This window comes from Carlito syrichta, unplaced genomic scaffold, assembly GCF_000164805.1.
Source record: "Carlito syrichta isolate Samal-C Ts95f unplaced genomic scaffold, Tarsius_syrichta-2.0.1 Scaffold306510, whole genome shotgun sequence".
NCBI lineage: Eukaryota > Metazoa > Chordata > Mammalia > Primates > Tarsiidae > Carlito > Carlito syrichta.
The window spans coordinates 522,696-544,343 of NW_007250606.1; the positions used below are offsets into that span (position 1 = coordinate 522,696).

Genomic DNA, 21,648 nt, shown 5'->3' on the forward strand with positions numbered 1-21,648 from the left:
CGGGATGCTGCTCCGCGCGCTCCTGCTCCTGCCGCTCCTCCGCCCGGTTCCAGGTGGGCGCGCTTTCTTCTGCGTTTCTCTTGCCGCGGCGGGCGGGAGCAGGCGCCAGAGGGATGGGGAGGGATGAAACGGTCCCGGGGGGGGGCCGGGTCCTCCGCGGTGGCGCTGACCGGCGGTCCCTGCTCTCCCCCTGCGGCCTGTCCCGAGCCGCCGGCTGGAGGCACGAGTTGCCCGCAGGCTCCGCGGGGGCGCGGGCAGGGCGGTGGGAGCCTCTCCCAGCGCATGCCCCTCCCCGCCGCGCGCCGGGGCTGCGGGCTTCTGGCGGCCGCTGTCCACTCTCGTCCCCTCCTTCCCGCGCCATTGTCCCGGCTCCGGCCGCGTCCCCGCCTCCGCCACCAGCCGGGGCTCCTCGCCGCCTGCCCGCCGGGACAGCGGCGGCCGCACGTGGCTTTATTTATATTGTTTCCTTAGCGGCAGCCGGGCCGCGCAGGGGGCGCCGCGGTTCCGCGCGGCTTCCCGACTTTGCAGTGGGGCTTCTCCCACGTTTTAGGGCTGAGAGAGGAGGTAGGCGAACTCATAGCCCAGGTCAGCACCACGAAGGCCCCCCGCTTCCCGGATTCGGATCGAGCGAGGCGATGGGAGGGCGGAACTGGAGAGAGAAAAGGGCTGGCTGGAAGTTGCGTGGCCAATTTGTGCCCCCGGGGGCAGGGGAGGGTGAAAGGTGTTCAGACTGAGAAGGAGGGTGTCTAAATTGGATGTATTTCCTGCAGCTAGGTATTTCGGGGCAAGGCCTGAGATGCGTACGGGTCTGAAGTTTCCTCCAAACTCCAGGCTAGCCCTGCAGAAACTTGGGTGAACTCAATTTTCTCCCTTGCGTCCCCGTTGGTTTCCTCAAAGAGATAAAAGCGTAAAGTGAATGGGGGTGGGGTGGGGGAGGGAGTAGGAGAAGTGGTCAGAATAGGTTATTTTACTTATTTACAGGTTGCAAACGCCGGACTTTAGTTTTTTCTGAAGGGGTTAGTTGGCGTTAGCATGAGAAAAGGATCAAAGTCAGATGTGGCTCCGAAACACAATGGGCGCCTTCCGGAATGGTCCGCGCAGCGCAGAGCTGTTAGGGTGGCTGTGGTCGCCCCGGGCTTTCATTAGGGAAAGTGGGGAGCCCAGGAGTGTGAGGTTTCTGAGGCCTTGCCTTGAGGAGAAACAGAGAAATCATTCCTGGGGATTTGTAATCATGGATTTAAAACTATCAGCAGGAAGACGAAACGCCCCCTCCCCCTGTCCTCTCCAATCCCTAATTCTTCATTCAGTCCCAATCAATATGCAAGACTTTAAGCTGGCCTTTGCACTAAAGGCAGGAGGAGGTGACAGAGTATTAGTTGGTCATCGGATGCTTTATTCTGGTGGGGGCCAGGATCGATGTGTATGCTTAGGATAAAGCCTTTCCTCTGCTCTGATAAAAATGTGTATTGGTTGATTAAGCAATCTCCTATCCCTATTAGACAGTAAGGACCAATTAGTCACGCATTTTTTTCCATCAGTTGGCAGTTCTAAAAAAGTGAAATAAAAGTTTCCTAATCCGATCACCCACTGAGTACAAGCAGCAAGAGTTACCAACTTTTCAAAGTCTATTGTTTGTCATTTAAATACCTAGCTTGCTCTGCAGAAATTAAGTAAATGGATTTCTTTCAAGGAGAGGAGACAGAGTCCCTGCTGTAAAAGGGCAGATAGAAAAATGCAGACTTGTAATTTGTCACAAAAGATAAACGCACTTCCCAAAGGAGTAGGTGCCAAGGGTTCCAAAAACACTTGAAGGGACAAGGAAATAAACTTGCTTGTTCACAGAGTTGGAGTTTTGCTAATGATTTCTAGTAAAATTAGACTTTTACGACTTACTCTGTTCAAGATCTTTTTGACAAGCTTGTAAAAGTGGCAAACAGCTAGTGCTCATGAGTCTTCCTGATGATTTTGAAACTCCAGCAAGGAACTTGAGAATTCTTAAAAAGCATAGACGTTATTGAAATCTTCCCTATGCTTTTAGAGTGGATGTTATAAAAGGTGATTTATCTGGCTTGTTGAAAAAGTTTATTGAAATTAAATTGGTTTATTAAGGTGTTTGTCAGTTAACCAACATGGGTTTATTAAACTTTGTCTTGTTATACCCCGAATAGGTGTTTTACAGCTGTGTGTTAAGCAATGCTTTTATACCTATAATTCTGGATATGCCTTTCTCCCTTTTTCCCTATAGGAGTGTGGTGCTTTAGCGAGCTGTTTTTTATAAAAGAACCACAGGATGTAACTGTCACAAGAAAGGACCCAGTCGTTTTAGATTGCCAGGCTCATGGAGAAGTTCCTATTAAGATCACATGGCTGAAAAATGGAGCAAAAGTATCTGAAAATAAACGGATCCAGGTTCTCTCTAACGGCTCTTTATACATCAGTGAGGTGGAAGGCAGGAGAGGAGAGCAGTCCGATGAAGGATTTTATCAGTGCTTGGCAATGAACAAATATGGAGCCATTCTTAGTCAAAAAGCTCATCTTACCTTATCAAGTAAGTGCTTAAGTTCTTGGTTGTTGACAGTTCTCATTGCTATGTGTTGATGATTTCTTGTTTTATTAATGTGAAGACTCTAAAGGGCATACATACATTAAGTATTTTACTGGAGATAGTAGTTGATGCTAAGGCATGCAGAGAAGTCAGAGAAAAAATACCTAAGTAAATTCAAATGAATGATGGAGTAGAGAAGTCAAATTAGGTTTAGAATACCAAGTAAAATAAAAAAGAAATGTAGAGGTGGTTTTATATAAGTTGTAAGTGTTTTATACTATAGGAAGAGTTGGATGTAGAAGTTTGGCCAACGCAACAAAAGTTGTTCTAAAATTTCATCTTTTGGAAATAAGTAATCAATAAAAGCAATCACAAGCAAATTTCTCTGTTTTGTAGATGGCCCTTGAGTGGTAAATCTTTCTTATAGCCTAACCTTTCCTTTCTCTGACTGCTTTCAGATCACCCATGTTGCCTTTTAATTGTAAGAGAGGACATTGGTCAGTAACTCTCAAGTCTTTGAAGTATTCCTAGTCTTTTCCTGCTGGGAAGGAAAGAGATCAAGGCCATTTCCATATTATGCCTAATGGACTTAAACTGGATCTGCTCATTTTCCCCCCCAGTTGTCATAAAGTTTGCTATCTAGGATTTGCATTAACAACCTCATCAGATCAACCATTTGTCCAAGTGATCCATTGCTTGGTGGTTTACCTGGTAACTGCTGAGTGTAAAGATGGGCCTGGGTCAGGTAGGGAACTCCTTGTTCCCATTGTGGCTTTATACTTCTTCAGGTGATCAAACACACAGAACCCAAGGTTACAAAAAACGGTTCAAATCTTGAAAAACAAAACTGTATCTTAAAAATAGTTACACTGACATTCTGCCTACATGCTTTTGCTAATCTACAAAAGGTGGGTTTTGCCCTATATCTACAAATTGACCATTTGCAAGATGAAAATAGGTAGAGGCAGTTTTTGAGATAAAGGCATAATCTTAGCTGTAGTGCCAGTTATTAGGGAGGCTGAGGCAGGAACATTGCTTGAGTCCAGCCTGTGCAGTGAAGAAAGATTTTCTCTCTTTCTCTCTCTCTCTCTCTCTCTCTCTCTCTTTCTCTTTCTCTTTCTCTCTCCCCCCTCCCTCCCTCCCTCCCTCCCTTTCCATATATATATATAATATATATCTTTTCATATATATGTGTGTGTGTTTATATATATTTAAAGGAAACAGCTTTCTCAAGGTCTATATAATTAAAATTTAGGGAACTATTGGTGGGAATTTCCTAGGTGACTTTATTGCTGACAGTTTGTGGTCCCATTTATGCCACTCTCTTATTAGTAATTTATTTCATGCTGTAATAAGGATTAATTGTAGAAAATAAATTGCAAGCAAAGTTTTTTTTTTATATTGAAGTGTTAGAAAAGTAGAGGTTTCCAATTCTAGCCCCACCCTCACCTTTGCTAAAGAATAGCATAAGCCTGAGAGGATTTCGGATAAACTTTTTCCCTCCCTCTTCCCTCCCTCCCTCCCTCCTTCCTTTGTATGTAATCATTGGCTAATAGTTTTTTCATTTAGTATTTATTTTCCTGTACATGGCTGTTTTCAGATTAGTGTGCTTTTATGCTTATGTTCTGTTCATTTAATTTTTGTCTAATGTAAAATTGTTCTGTAGAGTTGTAATTTTTTCCATCTTTTGGGGTTTGTAGAATCTTGTCTTTTCATACCTAGGTGCTTATATTATCTTTCAGGGGTGAGATGTAGGGGATGGAGGTGGATGGATAGGCCATGAAAAGATGAAGTATTTGTAATGACTACATGTTGTTTCCAGGACCTCCTGAGAAGCCTGACAGAATTCTAGGGCTTCCAGAAACACTTTTGAAAACATACAGAAATTTCTGACTTTATAAATAAAATCTGAATGGTATGTGAGAAGTGTAACAAATGTTAGTACAGGCTTTTAAAATATCTTTAGATTTTTGCATCTTTACAAAAATTATCACTGACAATTCATATTATGTATGAATCATTTTGAAGGCTCTTGTGAAGTAGTTTTCATATTTTAAGTATCAAAACTTTCCAGTGAAACTATGTAGAATATCAATTGCTTTGCTATTTAAATACTACTTAAAATCAGTTAGGGACCACATTCTTAATATGTACACATTTTATTTAATCCTGAAGAGGTATTTTGCTAGGAAAATTTATTCAATATTATGGATTTAAAATTAACAATACATAGTGGGTTTAGATTTTTCTTGAGAAATATACGATTTCTTCAAGATTCTGAATTAGCAAAATTAATTCTGGTATCTAAGAAGCAATGTCAGATGATGGAGGCTCAAATAACTTTATCTTTTGTTCAAGGTAAAGGTGTTATACATATTAAACAGGAAGAGAATAGGCATTAAGTGGACATTCTGTTTTTTTTTTTTCAAGCTAGTTCTAGTTATTGATAACAGCAGGGTGCAAGTATGCTCTTTTTCGTACTCAAAGATTTTGTCAGCAAGCTTATCTTTTGGTTCAGAAGTATAATAGTACAGCACCTGGAAATTTAAAACTTTAATCTGTGCAAGTTTTAGATTTTTAACACTTAGGCAATCAAATCTTGGTTTCTAAACTTAGGAACTAGAAGCTGAAAGTTGCATTCTAGGCAAGAATTCCATTATTCATGTGTAAATTAGGAATTCACAGGGTTAAAAGGTTAGAAACTGGCCAGGATGAGGTTTACCCTTGTGATAAAGAGCAGATGACCCTCATTCATTGGCCAAAGCTTTCATGTAGCTCTTCTGCAAAGTTAGTTATTGCCATGAATTGTTCTTGAGGAATGCAGAAATTCAAATGTGAACAGGCCTTTCCTTAAGTGTCACTATGGAGCCTTATCTCCCAAGCACATCAGAGCAGGGCTGCAGGGACAAGGTTCCTCCCCAAAGGCCTGGAGGCTTTGCTTTCCTGTTGTTCATCCAAGCACAAAAGAATTCGTCTAACTTAGTTTGCACAAGCATCCCATTTTTAAAAGAAAGTATAGGGTTAAAGTAATATTTAGCTTTAAAAAAAGGTAAACTTTTTTTATTGTAAAACAACCATTTTAGTTGTTTTACATTTTCATGTAATTAAAATGGAAAGGGTAGTGATGTGGGAAGCCCTGTTTGTAGTTGCATACAATAGTAGGAACAGAAGATTAAACCGTTTCCTATAAATGTCAATATTTAAAAATTTTGGCAAATCAGATTTTAGGAATAAATAATCTGTGGACATCTTGACGTTTGTTGTATTCTTAATGTGGAAGTAAGTAAGATAAATTTCGTAGGAAAGCATTAGTGTGGTAAAATGGTCTCATATTTCAACAAGTTTAAATTAAGATAAGAGACATTTGAGAGAAGTAAAGGAGGAGGCGGGTTGTGTTCTGTGATGTGTAAAAGAATGGCTGTAAGCTAGTGATTGAACAGGAAGCTAGTTGTTTATTTCCTTTCCATAAAAGGTGGAAATTGAAGTCTTAGGATAAAGAGAAAAAGAACATAAAGCTAGCTTATACATTTTTCAGAACTGCTCCCTTGAGTTAAAAAATAAAAATTTTATGTGACCACTTGTAACTGGAAGAGCATAGGAATTATTGTTAACGATATGATTATTTTTTCAAAAATTCAAGGTTAATTTTAACAGTAAAATTGTTTAGGGATGCATTTCTATAACTTTAAGTAGCAGTAGTTGTTTATTTTAAAAGGATGCAGATTGTTTTTCATTAACAAAGTGTTTATCACTTCAGTTTAAATTAAGATAAATTTGAGGGGTTTGTGGGATTAATGAAAAGCTGTTCTTTGGTTGTGTTTTGTGTCTTTAAAAGTAATGCATAAATTGTAATCCAAAATTGATCTTGAAATGTGCAATTAAAATATATTAAAAACATTTAAAGAGTAATGTTTAAAAAAAAGAGGGGAGTGTTATATTGAAAAGGGAATGAGAAGAACTATGAGACTGTAGCCTAGATTTTGGATTTTATTAGTTATCCTGGACCAAAAAAAACGGGCCAGATTTTGCTACATTGTCACTGTTATATTGAGATTTGCAGATGTTGTAAAGGACAGAGTCTCTTACCTGTGTGCATGTTCACTTTAGGTTAAGCTGTTAGCAGTTACCCTGCCCTGATTCAGGAGTGCTAACACATAAGTAAAAGTAATTTGGTTTTGGAGAAATCAGACCAATGACACTAAGGTATTTAGAGAAACCAGTCTGCCAACACTGTAGATAAGATTCGGTTCATGCTCTCAGGGATCCGAGAAAAATTACATTTAAAAAGAGGAGATGTGGTTTAAAAATATATATTTAACTTAAAATTGACTATCTTAAAGTTGCATAAGAGAAGTCAAGGAAGTAAAAGTTGCATATGGTTCTACAGGCTTATCTACAACAACAGTTTTTAAAGTCTGTCTACTAGAAGTTTGTTTATCAGGTGTCTGATAGTCTGTAGGTAATGGATCCAGTTTTTCTAACTTTGTACTTGATGAGTGGGGATCATGTCTCATTTTCAGAAACTTGTAACATTATCTCTTTTTCAGAGTTGCTGGAGTTTACTTTTTTAGCAAAGCATTCAGTGAGGAGCAGAATTATAATTTTCTTTAAATTATATACAAATGTCTTTACTTATTTTATTTGTCCTGCTTCTTTTTTCTTTCTTTCTTTTTTTTTAGTTGGAGACCCACTTTGTTGTCCAGGCTGGAGGGCAGTGGCATGCTCATGGCTACCCCAGCATTGACCTGCTGGGCTCTGGCTATCCTTCCACCTCAGTCTTCCAAATAGCCAGAACTACAGGCGGCGCTACCACGCACGACTAATTTTTTATTTATTGTAGAGATGAGGTCTCGCCAATTTGCCTGGGTTGGTCTCGAACCTCCAGGCTCAGGCAATCCACTCACCTCGGCCTCCCAAAGTGCTGGGATTACAGGCTGAGCCACTGAGCTGGATCCTGTCCTGTCCTGCTTCTTAATGGAATTTTGAAAGGGTATTTGGTATGGCCCCCCTTTGTCAACTATCTCTGATTATTCTAAAGAAAGGGTCTCACACTCATGAGTTGTTTGCCCAGGGATTTGTTGCCATTGCTTCCAAATTTAACAGCTGGGCCTATTGATGAAGTCCAGAACAATTTAAAAGAATAGCAAGAAGCAAATCTTTTAAGCAGGGTTTTAGGTTAAAGGAGTATTTGAGTTAATAAATAAAATGTATTTGAGGCTACCTTTTGAAAACTTCAAAAAATCTCACTACAGTTTTGAGAGATTATTTTTATTTTTCCAAATAGGATTGATTACTTAAAACTTTTGAACTGATAATAACTATTTGTGTGAAAAATAATATTGAGTCAGGCATTTTGTTGAGGATCCTACTTGAGTTTTAAAAACAAACTCTAATTTTTTAGATTTTTAAAAATAAATAATAAAAATTGCCTCCAAATTAAGTTTTCATTGTTAGTCAAGAATATTTTCATACTTTTGAGAGTTTGCAGTATCCAGAATCTTTATTAAATCTTTTTTTTTTTTTGTTGGTGTCGCACTTTGTTGCCCAGGCTGTAATGCAGTGGCATGCTTACAGCCACCCTAGTGTCGACCTGCTGAGTTCAGGCAATCGTTTCGCCTCGGCCTTCCAAGTAGCCGGACCTCCAGGCGTGTGCTACTGTGCCTGGCTAATTTTTTTTTTTTTAATTGTAGAGATGAGGTCTCACCAAGTTGCCTGGGCTGGTCTCGAACCCGTGGACTCAGGCAAGCCACTCGCCTTGGTCTCCCAAAATGCTGGGATTACAGGTTGAGCCACCGATCCTGGCCCTTAAACCATTTTTTAAAACTTATCATGTAAGTCTTGGTAAATAACAAAGGAAGAGGGGCTGGGCACGGTGTCTCACACATGTAATTAAAAAAATTAGTTGGGTGTGGTGGCACATGCCTGTAGTTCCAGTTACTTGGAAGGCTGAGGCGGAAGGATCACCTGAGCCCAGCTGGTCAAGAGTGCAGTAGCCATGAGAATGCCAGCCTGGGCAACAGAGACTGCAACTCAAAAGAAGAAAGGAAGAGGAAGATACAGTTGTAATCATTAAAGTGATATTTGCAGTTGCCCTAACATGGTACTTACTCGGCACATTACAAACTCACAATGAACAGTTGATAATGGTGATGTACAAAAAAGGTAAAAATGGACCAAGTTAGTGGCTGTAATTCTGAGGCCTAGTCAACTGCTGTAGGGACATGTATGCAGAGGATAAATGTGGCATCCTCACAAAGATCTGACACTAATCTGACTAATAATTTCCTGACTTCATCCCTATTTTTTAAAACTCTGGCTCTCGGAAACTGCTTTTGATGAGCATTTAAAACCAAATTTGTATGGACTAAGCAGAAGGCATGAATTAAAAATGTTTGTTTTTTCAGTTTCTGAAGAGTTGCCCTTTCCTTGTGTTTATATATGTATTTTTATAGCTTTACCATTTGTGGTGGCTAGATTAATCAAGTGATGGTGGAGAATGCAATCATTGTTTAGGGTTCTGGTTTCAAACTTGTGCCTTCACTGGGTTTAGTCCTTAAAACTTGTGGAAAGAAAATTTTCTTTTTAAGCTTACCTTATGAAACTATAGCAATTCCTTGTTTACGTAAAACACTGGGACTTGTTTTTCTTTAATGATACAACTTTATAAACACTGCTTTAAGGCCGGGCTCGGTGGCTCAGCCTATAATCCCAGCGCTTTGGGAGGCTGAGGTGAGTGGACTGTCGAAGCCCACAGATTTGAGACCTGCCTGGGCAACTTGGTGAGACCTCATCTCTACAGTAAATCAAAAAAATTAGCCGGGCATGGTAGCACGCGCCTGTAGTTCCAGCTACTTGGAAGGCTGAGGCGGAAGGATCGCCAGAGCCCAGCAGGTCGAGGCTGCAGTGGCCAGGAGCGGCCACTGCACTCCAGTCTGGGCGACAGAGTGAGACTCCAACTCAAAAAAAAAAAAGACTGCTGTAAGATAATTTCCTACCCCCATTGAATACATAATCAAATGAAACTTTTTTTTTTTTTTTTTTGAGTTGGAGTCTCACTCTGTCGCCCAGACTGGAGTGCAAGTGGCACACTCCCGGCCACGGTAGCCTCGACCTGCTGGGCCCCGGCGATCCTTCCGCCTCAGCCTTCTAAGTAGCTGAAACTACAGGCGTGCACTACCACACCCAGCTAATTTTTTTGATTTACTGTAGAGATGAGGTCTCGCCAAGTTGCCCAGGTGGGTTTCGAACCCATGGACTCAGGCAGTACACTCACCTCAGCCTCCCAAAGCATGGGATTACAGGCTGAACCACCAAGCCCGGCTGTTTTGTAGTCTTTTAGTGGACTACCCAGAATCTGATTCATTCAGTGACTTATCTTCCACTCTACCAATATTTACCAAAAAAAAAATAAAAATAAAAATAGATATTTCTGAATTTCTGACTGTGGATTACATTTCTCAGGGTTTCTTAGCCTTGGCACAATTTGGGCCAGATAATTCTTTGTGTGGGGCCTGTCCTGTGCATTGTATGAAGTGTAGTAGCATCTTGTGACCTCTGCCCGCCAAATGCCAGTAGCACCCTCTCCCAGTTGGACAACCAAAAAATGTCTATTGGTAGGCAAAATAACCCTGGTTGAGAACCATTGATGCTTCTGAAAGTAGTAGAAAACTTCTTTCCAAGTGAGACGGGCCTTTAGTTACTTTAACTGTTTCTGTCTTATCCTTGATATTCTACTTTTTTGGTGGTAGCAATGCTAAATTTATTGATTAGAGAACTACTTGTTTTTAAGTATTGTGTATAAAAATTATGTTTGGTTCTAAATTGGAGTGGCAGTGCTTTTTCATCCCTTTTTCACATACATAGTAGATTGAAGACCACTATTGAATTTAGTCTTCTGTAGGTCCATTCATTCTGATTTCAATATTTTAGGTCTTTTCTCAGGGGTGTCCAGGCAGAGAGTAAATGTAAATTTCATTAACCTTGTTTATGCAGCACCTTTTGTTTTCTTATGTAACAGACATAGGAGCTGAAAAGATGTGAAGAATCTCCCTGTGAAGTAAATGTTGAAGAGAATTTTCTGTGGTATTCTGCATGGAGAAAAGGAAATGTATGATGTTAATGGCCTACAGAATAGCATTTGCTGTGTGGTAGGTGGTTTGTTAGGTGAATGGTTTTTCAGTGAATCCAGCAGTGCCATCAACTGTTGTTTAGGCAGCACAGTTTAACTTCCTGCAGATAATGATGTAAAGATGATAGTATCTTGTGAGGCATCAAGGGGTGAATAAAGAGAAGAATTAGACACTGTATTATGTTAATCAGCACACGGGAAATTGCAGTACAGTTTCAGGTGGTTATTTTTGAAATATTTGTTTTAGGTTACTTATTAGTGGTGGGCAGGGATTTCACAGTCTACGTTTTCCCCAAGATATCACTTTTTGTGTGTACCTTATATATGTATGCTAGTAAAAGTTATGACTCTTGCTATATGTAGGTTGGTCACCTGTAGAGGCCAGTAGTCTCTGGTGGCCCAAGTGGCAATTTGAGATGGGTGAAGGACAAGAGTCTCTAACGGGTGACTCTAGTACTGAGCAAGGCTGTTTGAATATTTGGCACCATATATTCTATTCCAAAAAGCACTTAGAGGGGAACAGACATCAATTAGTTCAGAATAGAAGAATGCACCTTTTTCTTGTACTTAAGGAAAATTCTACTATAAGAAATAGTATTTGAGACTGGGCGCGGTGGCTCACACCTGAAATCCCAGTATTTTGGGAGACTGAGGCAAGAGGATTGCTTGAACCTGTGCATTGGAGACCAGTCTAGGTTACATAAGGAGACATCACCTGTATAAAAATTCAAAAATTAGCTGGGCCTAGTGGTGCATGACTGTAGTCCCAGCTACTCAGGAGGCTGAGGTAGAAGGCTCTCCTGAACCCAGGAGGTAGAGGCTGTGGTGAACTGTGATTGTGCTCCTGTACTCCAGACTGGGAGACAGAGTGAGACTCCAGCTCAAAAACAAAAACAAAATAAGAAAATAAAAAGAAAGAAAGAAAAGAACAAATGAATGATATTTGTCTCAAGATAAATATGAGGAGGAGCGACCCAAAAAACCCCAGAATTATCTTTTGGAGGACAGGCTCCTTATACTACACTCAGAATTTGTTCTTTTGAATCAAATTGTCAATCAAAGTTTTTATCTGGAAATTTTGAGAGGGTTGCGTCATGAATTGTGGAAGAAACATCCCGGTTGTGGCAAACAGGTGACTGGTTCCTCTGCCTACAACGTGCTGAATGTTCAGTAGTTTTTGACCAAAAACAGCATGGACCCCATGCCCTACCCTCCCTATTCACTCAATCTTGCCCCCGAGTGACTTTTTTTTGTTTGTTTCCCTGGATGAAAAAAAGTCCTCAAAGGGAAATATTTTGCCAGTCTGGAAGAGGTGAAACAAAAGACGGCAGAAGCACTAACAGGCATCCAAACTGACAAGTTCAAAAACTGATTTGAGCAGTGGAAAAAGGATCTCAATAAGTGTATTGCTTCAAACGGAGAGTACTTTGAAGATGACTGAAGTTTAAATGTATCAGAATAAATACACAGTTTTTTCACAATACTTTCCTCTTTTTTCTTTCTTTTTCTTTTTCTTTATTATTTTTTATTTTATAGGTATGAGGTACAATTCAGGGTTAGGTATACAAATGTTCATTATTCAGGTACCCTTGTTGATGAGGTGTGCCTCTCCCTCCCTTGGCAGTTTCCCTCAACTGCCAATCCCACTCCCCCTCCCCTGGCAGTTTCCCACTACTGCCAATCCTTTTCTTATAGTATTATTATAATTGTTCAAGGTCCCTTTTAAGAGAGAACATATGGTACTCTGTTCTTTGTTTCTGTGATAGATCACTGAATATGATAGACTCTGAATCCATCCAAGTTGCTGCAAAGTCCATATGTTTGGCCTTCTTTATGGCTGCATAATATTCCATTGTGTATACATACCACTTCTTTTTTTTTTTTTGAGTTGGAGTCTCACTCTGTCACCCAGACTGGAGTGCAGTGGCTGCTCCCGGCCTCCGCAACCTCGACCTGCTGGGCTCCGGCGATCCTTTCTGCTTCAGCCTTCCAAGTAACTGGAACTACAGGTGTGCACTACCACGCCCAGCTAATTTTTGATTTATTGTAGAGATGAGGTCTTGCCAAGTTGCCCAGGCGGGTCTTGAACCCATGGGCTCAGGCAATCCACTCACCTCAGCCTCCTAAAGCGCGGGGATTACAGGCTGAGCCACCGAGCCCTGCTATGTACCACATTTTTAAATCCAGTCCAGCTGTGATAGACAGCATAGTTGGTTTCATGTTTTTGCTATTGTGAGTAGAACTGCAACAAACATGCGTGTGCAGGTATCTTTTTTGTAGAATGATTTGAGTTCCTCTGGATATATTCCCAATAGGGGGATTTCTGGTCATATGGAAGGTCAACTTCTAGTTCTTTCAAAAATCACCACACTGTTTTGCAAAGAGGTTGCACTAGTTTGCATTCCCACCAGCAGTGTAGAAGTGTTCCTTTTTCTCCACATCCGCGCCAACATCTGTTGTTGTTTGTTTTATTAATCGTGGCCATTCTTACTGGGGTTAGGTGGTATCTCAGTGTAGTTTTGATTTGCATTTCTCTGATGTTTAGTGAGGCTGACCACTTTTTCGTGTTTCTGTTATATGCAATCTTTAATAAATAAGTTCCTTTTGGGGGGTCCTCCCTTATATTTAATGTTCCTGACATAATTTACTTACGAAAGTTGAAAAAATTCAATATCTGGTAACTATTCTTTGTGCTACTGTATTGTTTTATTAAGTTGTTGGGATCTTTGGTGGAAAAGTGAAAGAATGACAAAGAGGCAAGAGTGCCAAGCATTAGTGCCTTTGCTCCTGCTGATGACTTTAGACAAATCACTCAATCATTCTGATCTTCAGCTGCTATATCTCTACAAATGGGTAGCTGGAGAAAAAAAAGAAGAGTGGATGTTAAGCAATACTTTGCCCTTATTTTTGTAATTCTTTATTGCGATTCTAAGTAAGTGGTCAATACATTTTTTTATAATATTGAGTCCAGTCACATTGCAGCAGAAGCATTTAAGTTACTGAGAAAAAATTAAAATAACTTGGATGTTATTTAACTTGCCTCTTAGGACCATATACAGGGGAGGTCTAAACCAACACTGGTAATTCAGACTAGTACTATTTTTAAGAGTCTAGAAAAATAAGTTACTTTGTCTAAAACTGAGTAGTTCAGAATGGTTATGCTGCTTTGGATGGTGACATAGCGCATGAGAAGTATAACTTTATACATGCAGTCACGTGCCACATAACATTTTATCAGCAACGGACTGAATATATGACAGTGTTCCATAAGACTTACCATTTTTTTCTGTTCCTTTTCTCTGGTTAGATATGTTTACGTACACAAATATTTACCATTGTGCTGCAGCTACCTATAGTATTCAGTACAGTAGCATGCTGTTCAAGTTTGTATCCAGGAGCAATAGGCTCTAACTTATAGCCTGGGAGTGTAGTAGGCTGTACCATCTAGGTTTGTGTAAGTACACTCCATAATGTTCGCATAATGAAATTCCCTAAGAACATATTTCTTAGATCATATCCTTGTGGTTAAGTGCTGAGTGACTATGTGTTTGGTTCTGTTCGTTGACTCAGTATTTTAAAAAATATAGTTCTGATTTCATTTTGAGAGAGTTTTGCTAGTATATTAGTTTTTTAATAGAAATAGATTATACCAGCTCCCCGCCCCCACCAGTTACTAAGAAAAATGGTAAGATTTAATTCCCCCTCCAGCTTTCAAACTGAATTACCTTGAGTCCTTCTGATTGGATTTAAAATAACTCAGATTAAAATATTGAACTCAAAGTGGACGTATAATAGGAAAAAATGCTTTGATGTTGGTATCACCGTTTTTTAAAAGAAGGGATCACAGCTTTTCTTAAATAATTTTACCAGTTAAATATGTTCACTCTTTTTCAATAAAAAGAATTAACTTTTTATATGTTCAAGAGGAGCCACATTCTTGTTCTAACTTAGTAGTACATTTAACATAATTTTAATTGAGGAACCAACTTCAGTAAGGCAGTAAGATTACCAAAAGTGACCAAAAGGATTATTAACAGTTATCCTAGGGATGGAATATGATTTCTTCAAAGCCTTCAAATATTCTTAACCAGATGAGTTGCCACATTTTTTTAGAAAGCTGTAATAATTAATACATGAAAGGAAGTATATAGACGGAAAAAGCTTTGTAAAATTTAAGTTTGATTTTTTTTTTTTTTTTTGGAGTTGGAGTCTCACTCTGTCTTCCAGACTGGAGTGCAGTGGACGCTCCCGGCCACTGCAGCCTCGACCTGCTGGGCTCCGGCGATCCTTCCGCCTCAGCCTTCCAAGTAGCCGGAACTACAGGCACACGCTACCCCATCCAGCTAATTTTTTATTTATTTATTATAGAGATGAGGTCTCGCCAAGTTGCCCAGGTGGGTCTCGAACCCGCGGGCTCAGGCAATCCACTCACCTCAGCCTCCCAAAGCACGAGATTACAGGCTGAGCCACCAAGCCCAGCTAAGTTTAATTTTTATTGATTCACAGTCCATCACATATGAGAAAATATTACTGTTTAGCAAACAGTACAATGAGAAATTATAAGTGAATTTACAGTTGGTCAATAGAGATGTGTGACCAGTTACTTAACATACTAGAATTAAAGAAGCTGGCAATCAGACGTTTTTCCCTGTTAAGCAACTTTCAGAAGGGTATAAAATTATGAGAAAATAAAAGAGACAAAGAAAATACACCATTATTTTCCAGTGACCTCAATATTTAGACTTGTTAAGAAACTGGCAATTAACATTTTGAAGAGGGAAATTTAAGATTTCCTAAAACTTATCCTGTAGTTAGTAGAGAATCCTTGCTGCCTACTTTGACTGGCAGTATCATTGTGCCTTCCTCTACTATGAGTGAAGATCACAACATTTGTAGTCTTAGAAATATCTGTTTTGCAAATAAGGAATAGGAAACTTGGAGAAGGTAAGTGCCTTTGTCAAGGTCATAGCTACAAGATCTAGAACTAGAGTTCAAGTTTCCTGATTCTAGTCATGAATTTGCTGTACTTAAATATAGCTTTTTCCCTGTGTATTGTGTGGAGATAAATCTTTCTATATTCAAACATATATATATATAATCAAATCCAGAATATAGAAAAGATAATGGTGCTAGAGCTGACACTAAATAAAGACATGTCTTAATTTTGCAAAAAATGACTTTCATTTTTGTACAACTCACCCTTTACTACTGTACATGTATTAGGTTTTTTGCTGTTGATGTAGTAAATAGGTGATTTCTTTTTTTTAGGGTGGGGGTGGCGAGGCAGGGGTGTGAGGTGGATTGTCTGATGCTCTGCATCTGCTGTTACCTACCAGGGAAATAGGTAATTTTTAAATAAATCACTAATGTGTTCTATTTTTACCTGTCCTGTAATACTTCATGGAATTTCTTCTGTATATCCTCCATGCATGGAGATCGAGCTCCAGTCCTTTTAGAGGTTCAGCATTTGTTGCTATATCTGGTCAAATGGAAGTTTGATCTAAAGCAGCGATTTTCAATGTGGCTTTAAAGACTGCCAGTGGACAAGGCTCTTTTGTAATCACAAGGTTGAGTTTTAAATAGATGGTTGAGTTCATGTCATTATTATTATTGCATAAAAAGAGGGCATAGTGACAGCCTATGTCTAGCGTGGAATTTTTTTAAAGTAATAGTTTTATTGAGATACAATTCACATGCCATAAAATTCACGCTTTTAGTATACAGGTGTTTAATGAGACAGGACCTTGCTATGCCCGGGCTGGTCTTGAACTCCTGGGCTCAAGCAATCCTCCTGCTTCAGCCTCCCAAGTAGCTGGAATTACAGGCACATGCCACAGCCAGGCTCAGTATTTTAAATTATACAATTCAATGCGTTTTGTGCATCTCTCACTACTGTATAGCTCCAGAGCCTTTTCATTATCCCCAAAAGAAATCCTGTGTCCATTCCCCATTTCCCCCTTTCTCTAGAAATCACTGATCTGCTTTCTGTCTCAATGGATTTGCCTATTTGGAGTATATCGTATAAGTGAAATAACATAATATGTGGACTTTTATGATTGTCTTCTTTCACTTAGTGTGTTTTGAAGGCTTATCCACGTTGTGGCGTGTATCAGTACTTCATTCCTTTTTCTGACTATATAGGGTTCCTTTGTATGAATGCACCACGTTTTGTTTATCTATTTGTCTGTTGATGGACATTAATTATTTTCATGTGCAGTGAACATTGACATACAAGCATCTATTTGAGTACTTGTTTTCATTTCCTTTCAGTGTATACCTAGGAGTAGTACTTCTGGTTCATAAGGTAATGAAACATTTAACTTTTTGAAGAGTCATGAAACTATTTTGAATGGAGACTGTACCACCAACCATGCTAGAGGGTTCCAGTGTTTCTATGTCCTTATCACTACTTACTATTTTTCTTTTTTAAAAAAATTGTATCAGTCTAGTAGGTATCTCATTATGGTTTTGGTTTATATTTCCCTAATGACTAATGAAATGATGTTGACATCTTTTCATGTGCTTTTGGGCTATTTATATATCTTCTTTGGAGAAATAGCGATTAAATTCCTTTGTCCACTTTTCAGTTAGATTGTTGGCCTTCTTGTTGAGTTATAGGAGTTTGTTTTTTTTTTTTTTACATATTCTGGATATTAAACCCTTATATATGATTTGCATAGATTTTTCATTATGTATTTTATCTTTTCACTTTCTTGATAATATTCTTTGATGCACAACATTTTTAATTTCGATGAAGTTCAATTAATTTATTATTTTGTTACTTGTGCTTTTGGTATCATATCTGAGAATCCATTGCTGAATCCAATAGTAGCAGTCCAACTTCATGCTTTTATGTACAGAAATCTAGTTCTCCCAGTATGATTTCTTTCCACATTGAATGAAATTGGCACTCTTGTTAAAATCAATTGGCCATAGATATTTGGGGTTTATTTCTTGACTCCCAAGTTGAATAGGGAATCTTTGTGGTTTATATGTCTGTCTTTATGCCAATACCACATTGTTTGGGCTTTGGCTATTACCACACTACTGAAGCTTTTTAGTACATTTTTAAATCAGAAAATGTGAGTCCTCCAACTTTTTTTTTTAAACCTGTTTTGGCTATACAGAGCCCCCTGCAATACTGCAATGTTATATGACTTTGAAAGTTGGTTTTTCCATTTCTGCATAAAGGAGTATTGGAATTTAGATAGGGATTGCATTGAATCTATAGATCGCTTTGGGTAGTATTGACATCTTAATGATACTAAGTCTTCCAATCCATGAACAACATGCCTTTCCTTTTATTTAGGTCTTTATTTTCTTTTTTTAAAAATTTTTTTTAATCAATATTTTTTATTATGATGTTGTGGGCTACAGTTAAGGGTTAGGTATACAAATACGTTTCATTCAGGCACCCTGTTGATAAGAGGTGTTTCCCCGTCCCCAGACAGATATTTGCTACCGTTAATCCCATCTCCCTCCCCCCCATAGTTTCCTAGTACCGTCAGTCATTTTCTTATAGTATTACATTGGATGTTCAAGGTCCATTATATGAGTGAGAACATGTGATACTCGGATCTTTGTTTCTGTGAGAGGTCACTCACTATTATAGACTCTAGTACCATCCAGGTTGCTGCGAAATTCATGATTTTGTTCTTTTTTATGGCTGTGTAGTATTCCATCGTGTATCTGTACCACATTTTTTAAATCCATTCCTCTTTAGATGGGCAGCACGGTTGCTTCCAGGTTCTTGCTATTGTGAACAATGCTGCGGTAAACATACGTGTGCAGGTATCTTTTTGATAGAGTGATTTGATTTCTTCAGGATATATTCCCAGTAGGGGGATTGCGGGGTCGTATGGGAGGTTGATATTTAGAGCTTTTAGGACTCGCCACACTGCTTTCCACAGAGGTTGCACTAGTTAACACTCCCACCAACAGTGTAGAAGTGTTCTCTTTTTGCCACACCCTCTCCAGCAGCTGTTATTTTTTGAGTTGTTGATAACTGCCATTCTGACTGGAGTTAGGTGGTATCTCAGTGTGGTTTTGATTTGCATCTCCCTGATGATTAGTGTGGTTGAACATTTCTTCATGTGTCTGTTGGCTGCTCGGATGTCTTCCTTTGTGAAGTGTCTGTTCATATCTTTTGCCCATTTTATAATGGGGTTGTTTGTTTTTTTCTTTTCAGCACGTCTGAGTGCCTTGTAGATCCAAGATGTTAAGCCTTTGTCAGACCTGGTGTTGGCAAATACTTTTCCCCAGTCTCTGTCGCCCAGGCTGGAGTGCAGTGGCACAATCATGGCTACCGCAGCCTTGACCTTCTGGGCTCAGGTGATCCTTTTGCCTCAGCCTCCCCAGTAGCTGAGACTACAGATGCACACCACCACACCTGGCTAATTTTTTGAATTATTGTAAACATGAGGTCTTGCCAAGTTGCCCAGGCGGGTCTCGAACCTGCGGGCTGAGGCAATCACGCACCTCAGCCTCCCAAAGCACAGGATTACAGGCTGAGTCACTGAGCCTGGCATGTGAAATTTATTTCTATTAGGCATTTTATTCCTTTAGATGCTATTGTAAATGGAATTGTTTTCTTAATTTCCTTTTCAGCTAGTTTATTGCTGGTATATATAAATACAGCTTCTTCCTGTGTTGATCTTATAACCTAAAACTCTTTTGAATTCATTTATTAGTTCTAGAAGCTTTCTTGTGGAATTTCTATAAATAGAATCATATCATATATGAATGATATAATTTTACTAATTTCTCTCTGATTTGGAAGCCCTTTATTTCTTGTCTAATTGCTCTATCTAGAATTTTAGTACAATGTTGGATAGCAGCGGTAAAAGTGCACATCTTTGTTTTTTTCCTGATCATGCTTTCAGTCTTTCACCATTGAGTATGATAGCTGTTTTTCATAAGTGCCATTTATCATGCTGAGGATGTTTTCTTCCATTCCTAGTTTTCTGAGATTTTTTAATTATTAAAGTGTGTTAGATTTTGTTTACATTGATTAATTTTCTTTCTTTCCTTCTTTCTTTCCTTCCTTCTTTCTTTCTTTCCTTCCTTCCTTCCTTCCTTCCTTCCTTCCTTCTTTCTTTCTTTCTTTCTTTCCTTCCTTCCTTCCTTCCTTCCTTCCTTCCTTCCTTCCTTCCTTCCTTCCTTCCTTCTTTCTTTCTTTCTTTCTTTCTTTCTTTCCTTCTTTCTTTCTTTCTTCTTTCTTGGAGTCTCACTACGTTGCCCAGGCTGAAGTGCAGTGGCACGCTCACAGCCACCCCAGCACTGACCTGCTGGGCTCCGGCGATCCTTCTGCCTCTGCCTTCCAAGTAGCCGGAGCTATCGGTGTGTGCTACCATGCCTGGCTATTTTTGTTTTTTTATTTATTGTAGAGACGAGGTCTTGCCAAATTGTCCTGGCTGGTCTCAAACCCATGGGCTCAGGTAGTCCACTCACCTCGGCCTCTCAAAGTGCTGGGATTACAGGCTGAGCCACCGAACCCAACCTGATTAATTGTCTTATGTTGAACCACTTTTGTAATCCCAGGATAAATCCTATTTGGTCAATATAATTTTAAAAATATTTTTTGGACTCAATTTGTTGTTATTTGGCATCCATATTCACAGAGGGTAATTTTCTTGTGATGTCTGTTTGACTTTGATATTAGAGTTGATTTCATAGAATAAGTTAGGAAGTATTCCCTGCTCTTCTGTTTTTTAGAAGAGTCTGAAAAGGATTGGTAATTCTTTTTAATTTTTTTAATAGAATTCACCTGGGAAGTTATCTGGTCTTGGACTTTTCTTTGTTGGGAGGTAATTTGGCTTTTTGTTTTGCGACATGGTCTCACTTTGTTACCCAGGCTAGTATAGTGGTGTAGTCATGGCTCATTCAACCTTATACACCTGGACTCAAGGGATCCTCCCACCTCAGCCCCCCAAGTAGCTGGGACTACAGTTGTGCACCACCATGCCCACTACTTTTGTGTTTTTTGTAGATACAGGGTCTTGCTATGCTGCCCAGGCTGGTCTCAAACTCCTAGGCTCAAGCAATACTCCCACCTTAGCCTCTCAAAGTGCTGGAATTACAGACATGAGCCACCAAACCTGGCCTAATGGGACTTTTTGATTACTGATTCAGTCTCTTTCCCTGTAATAGGTCTGCTGTAATTTTCTATTTCTTCTTGAGTCAGTGTAGATAATTCGTGTGTTTCTTGGAAGTTGTCCATTTCATCTAGGTTATCTAATTTGTCAGTTAATAGTATTTTTAAATTTTTTTTTCCTTTAATTTCTTTAAGGTCAATAGTAATGCCACCACTTTCATTTCATATTTTGGCTATTTATGTCTTCTTTTTTTTTTCTTGATGAGCCTAGCTAAAGGCTTGACAATTTTTTTTATCTATTCAAAAAACTAAGTTTTTATTGTTTATTCTCTATTGTTTTTCTATTCTTTATTTCCTTCTTTCTGCTACTTTGGGTTTAGTTTTTACTTCTTCTAGTTCCTCAAGGTATAAAGTTAGATTATTGGTTTGAGATGATGATGATAATGATGATTATTATTATTTGAATTGGAGTCTCACTCTGTTGCCTAGGCTGCAGTGAGTGGCACAGTCACGGCTACCCTAGCATCGACCTGCTGGGCTCTGGCAATCCTTCCACCTCAGCCTTCCAAGTAGTCAGAACTACAGGCACGCACAACCACACACCCAGCTAATTTTTTGATTTTTTGTAGAGACGAAGTCTCACCAAATTGCCCAGGCTGATCTCGAACCTGTGGGTTCAGTCTATCCACTTGCCTCGACCTCTCAAAGTGCCGAGGTTACACACTGAGCTACCGAGCCCAGCTGAGATCATTATTTTTTTTTTTTTTTTGAGTTGGAGTCTCACTCTGTCGCCCAGACTGGAGTGCAGTGGCTGCTCCCGGCCACCGCAACCTCGACCTGCTGGGCTCTGGCGATCCTTCCGCCTCAGCCTTCCAAGTAGCC

The 21,648-nt window shown here is 39.4% G+C and overlaps 1 protein-coding gene across 1 annotated transcript in view; it reads left to right on the forward strand.

The window, feature by feature from the left end:
• Nucleotide 1: 1 nt before the first annotated feature.
• Nucleotides 2-21,648, forward strand: part of PRTG (protogenin) — a 127,189-nt gene continuing 105,542 nt past the window's right edge. The window contains exons 1-2 of the mRNA XM_008063063.2: nucleotides 2-53; nucleotides 2,246-2,548. Of these exons, the coding sequence (XP_008061254.1) occupies nucleotides 5-53; nucleotides 2,246-2,548 (352 nt within the window). The 5' untranslated portion in view covers nucleotides 2-4. The remainder of the gene's footprint in view (nucleotides 54-2,245; nucleotides 2,549-21,648) is intronic.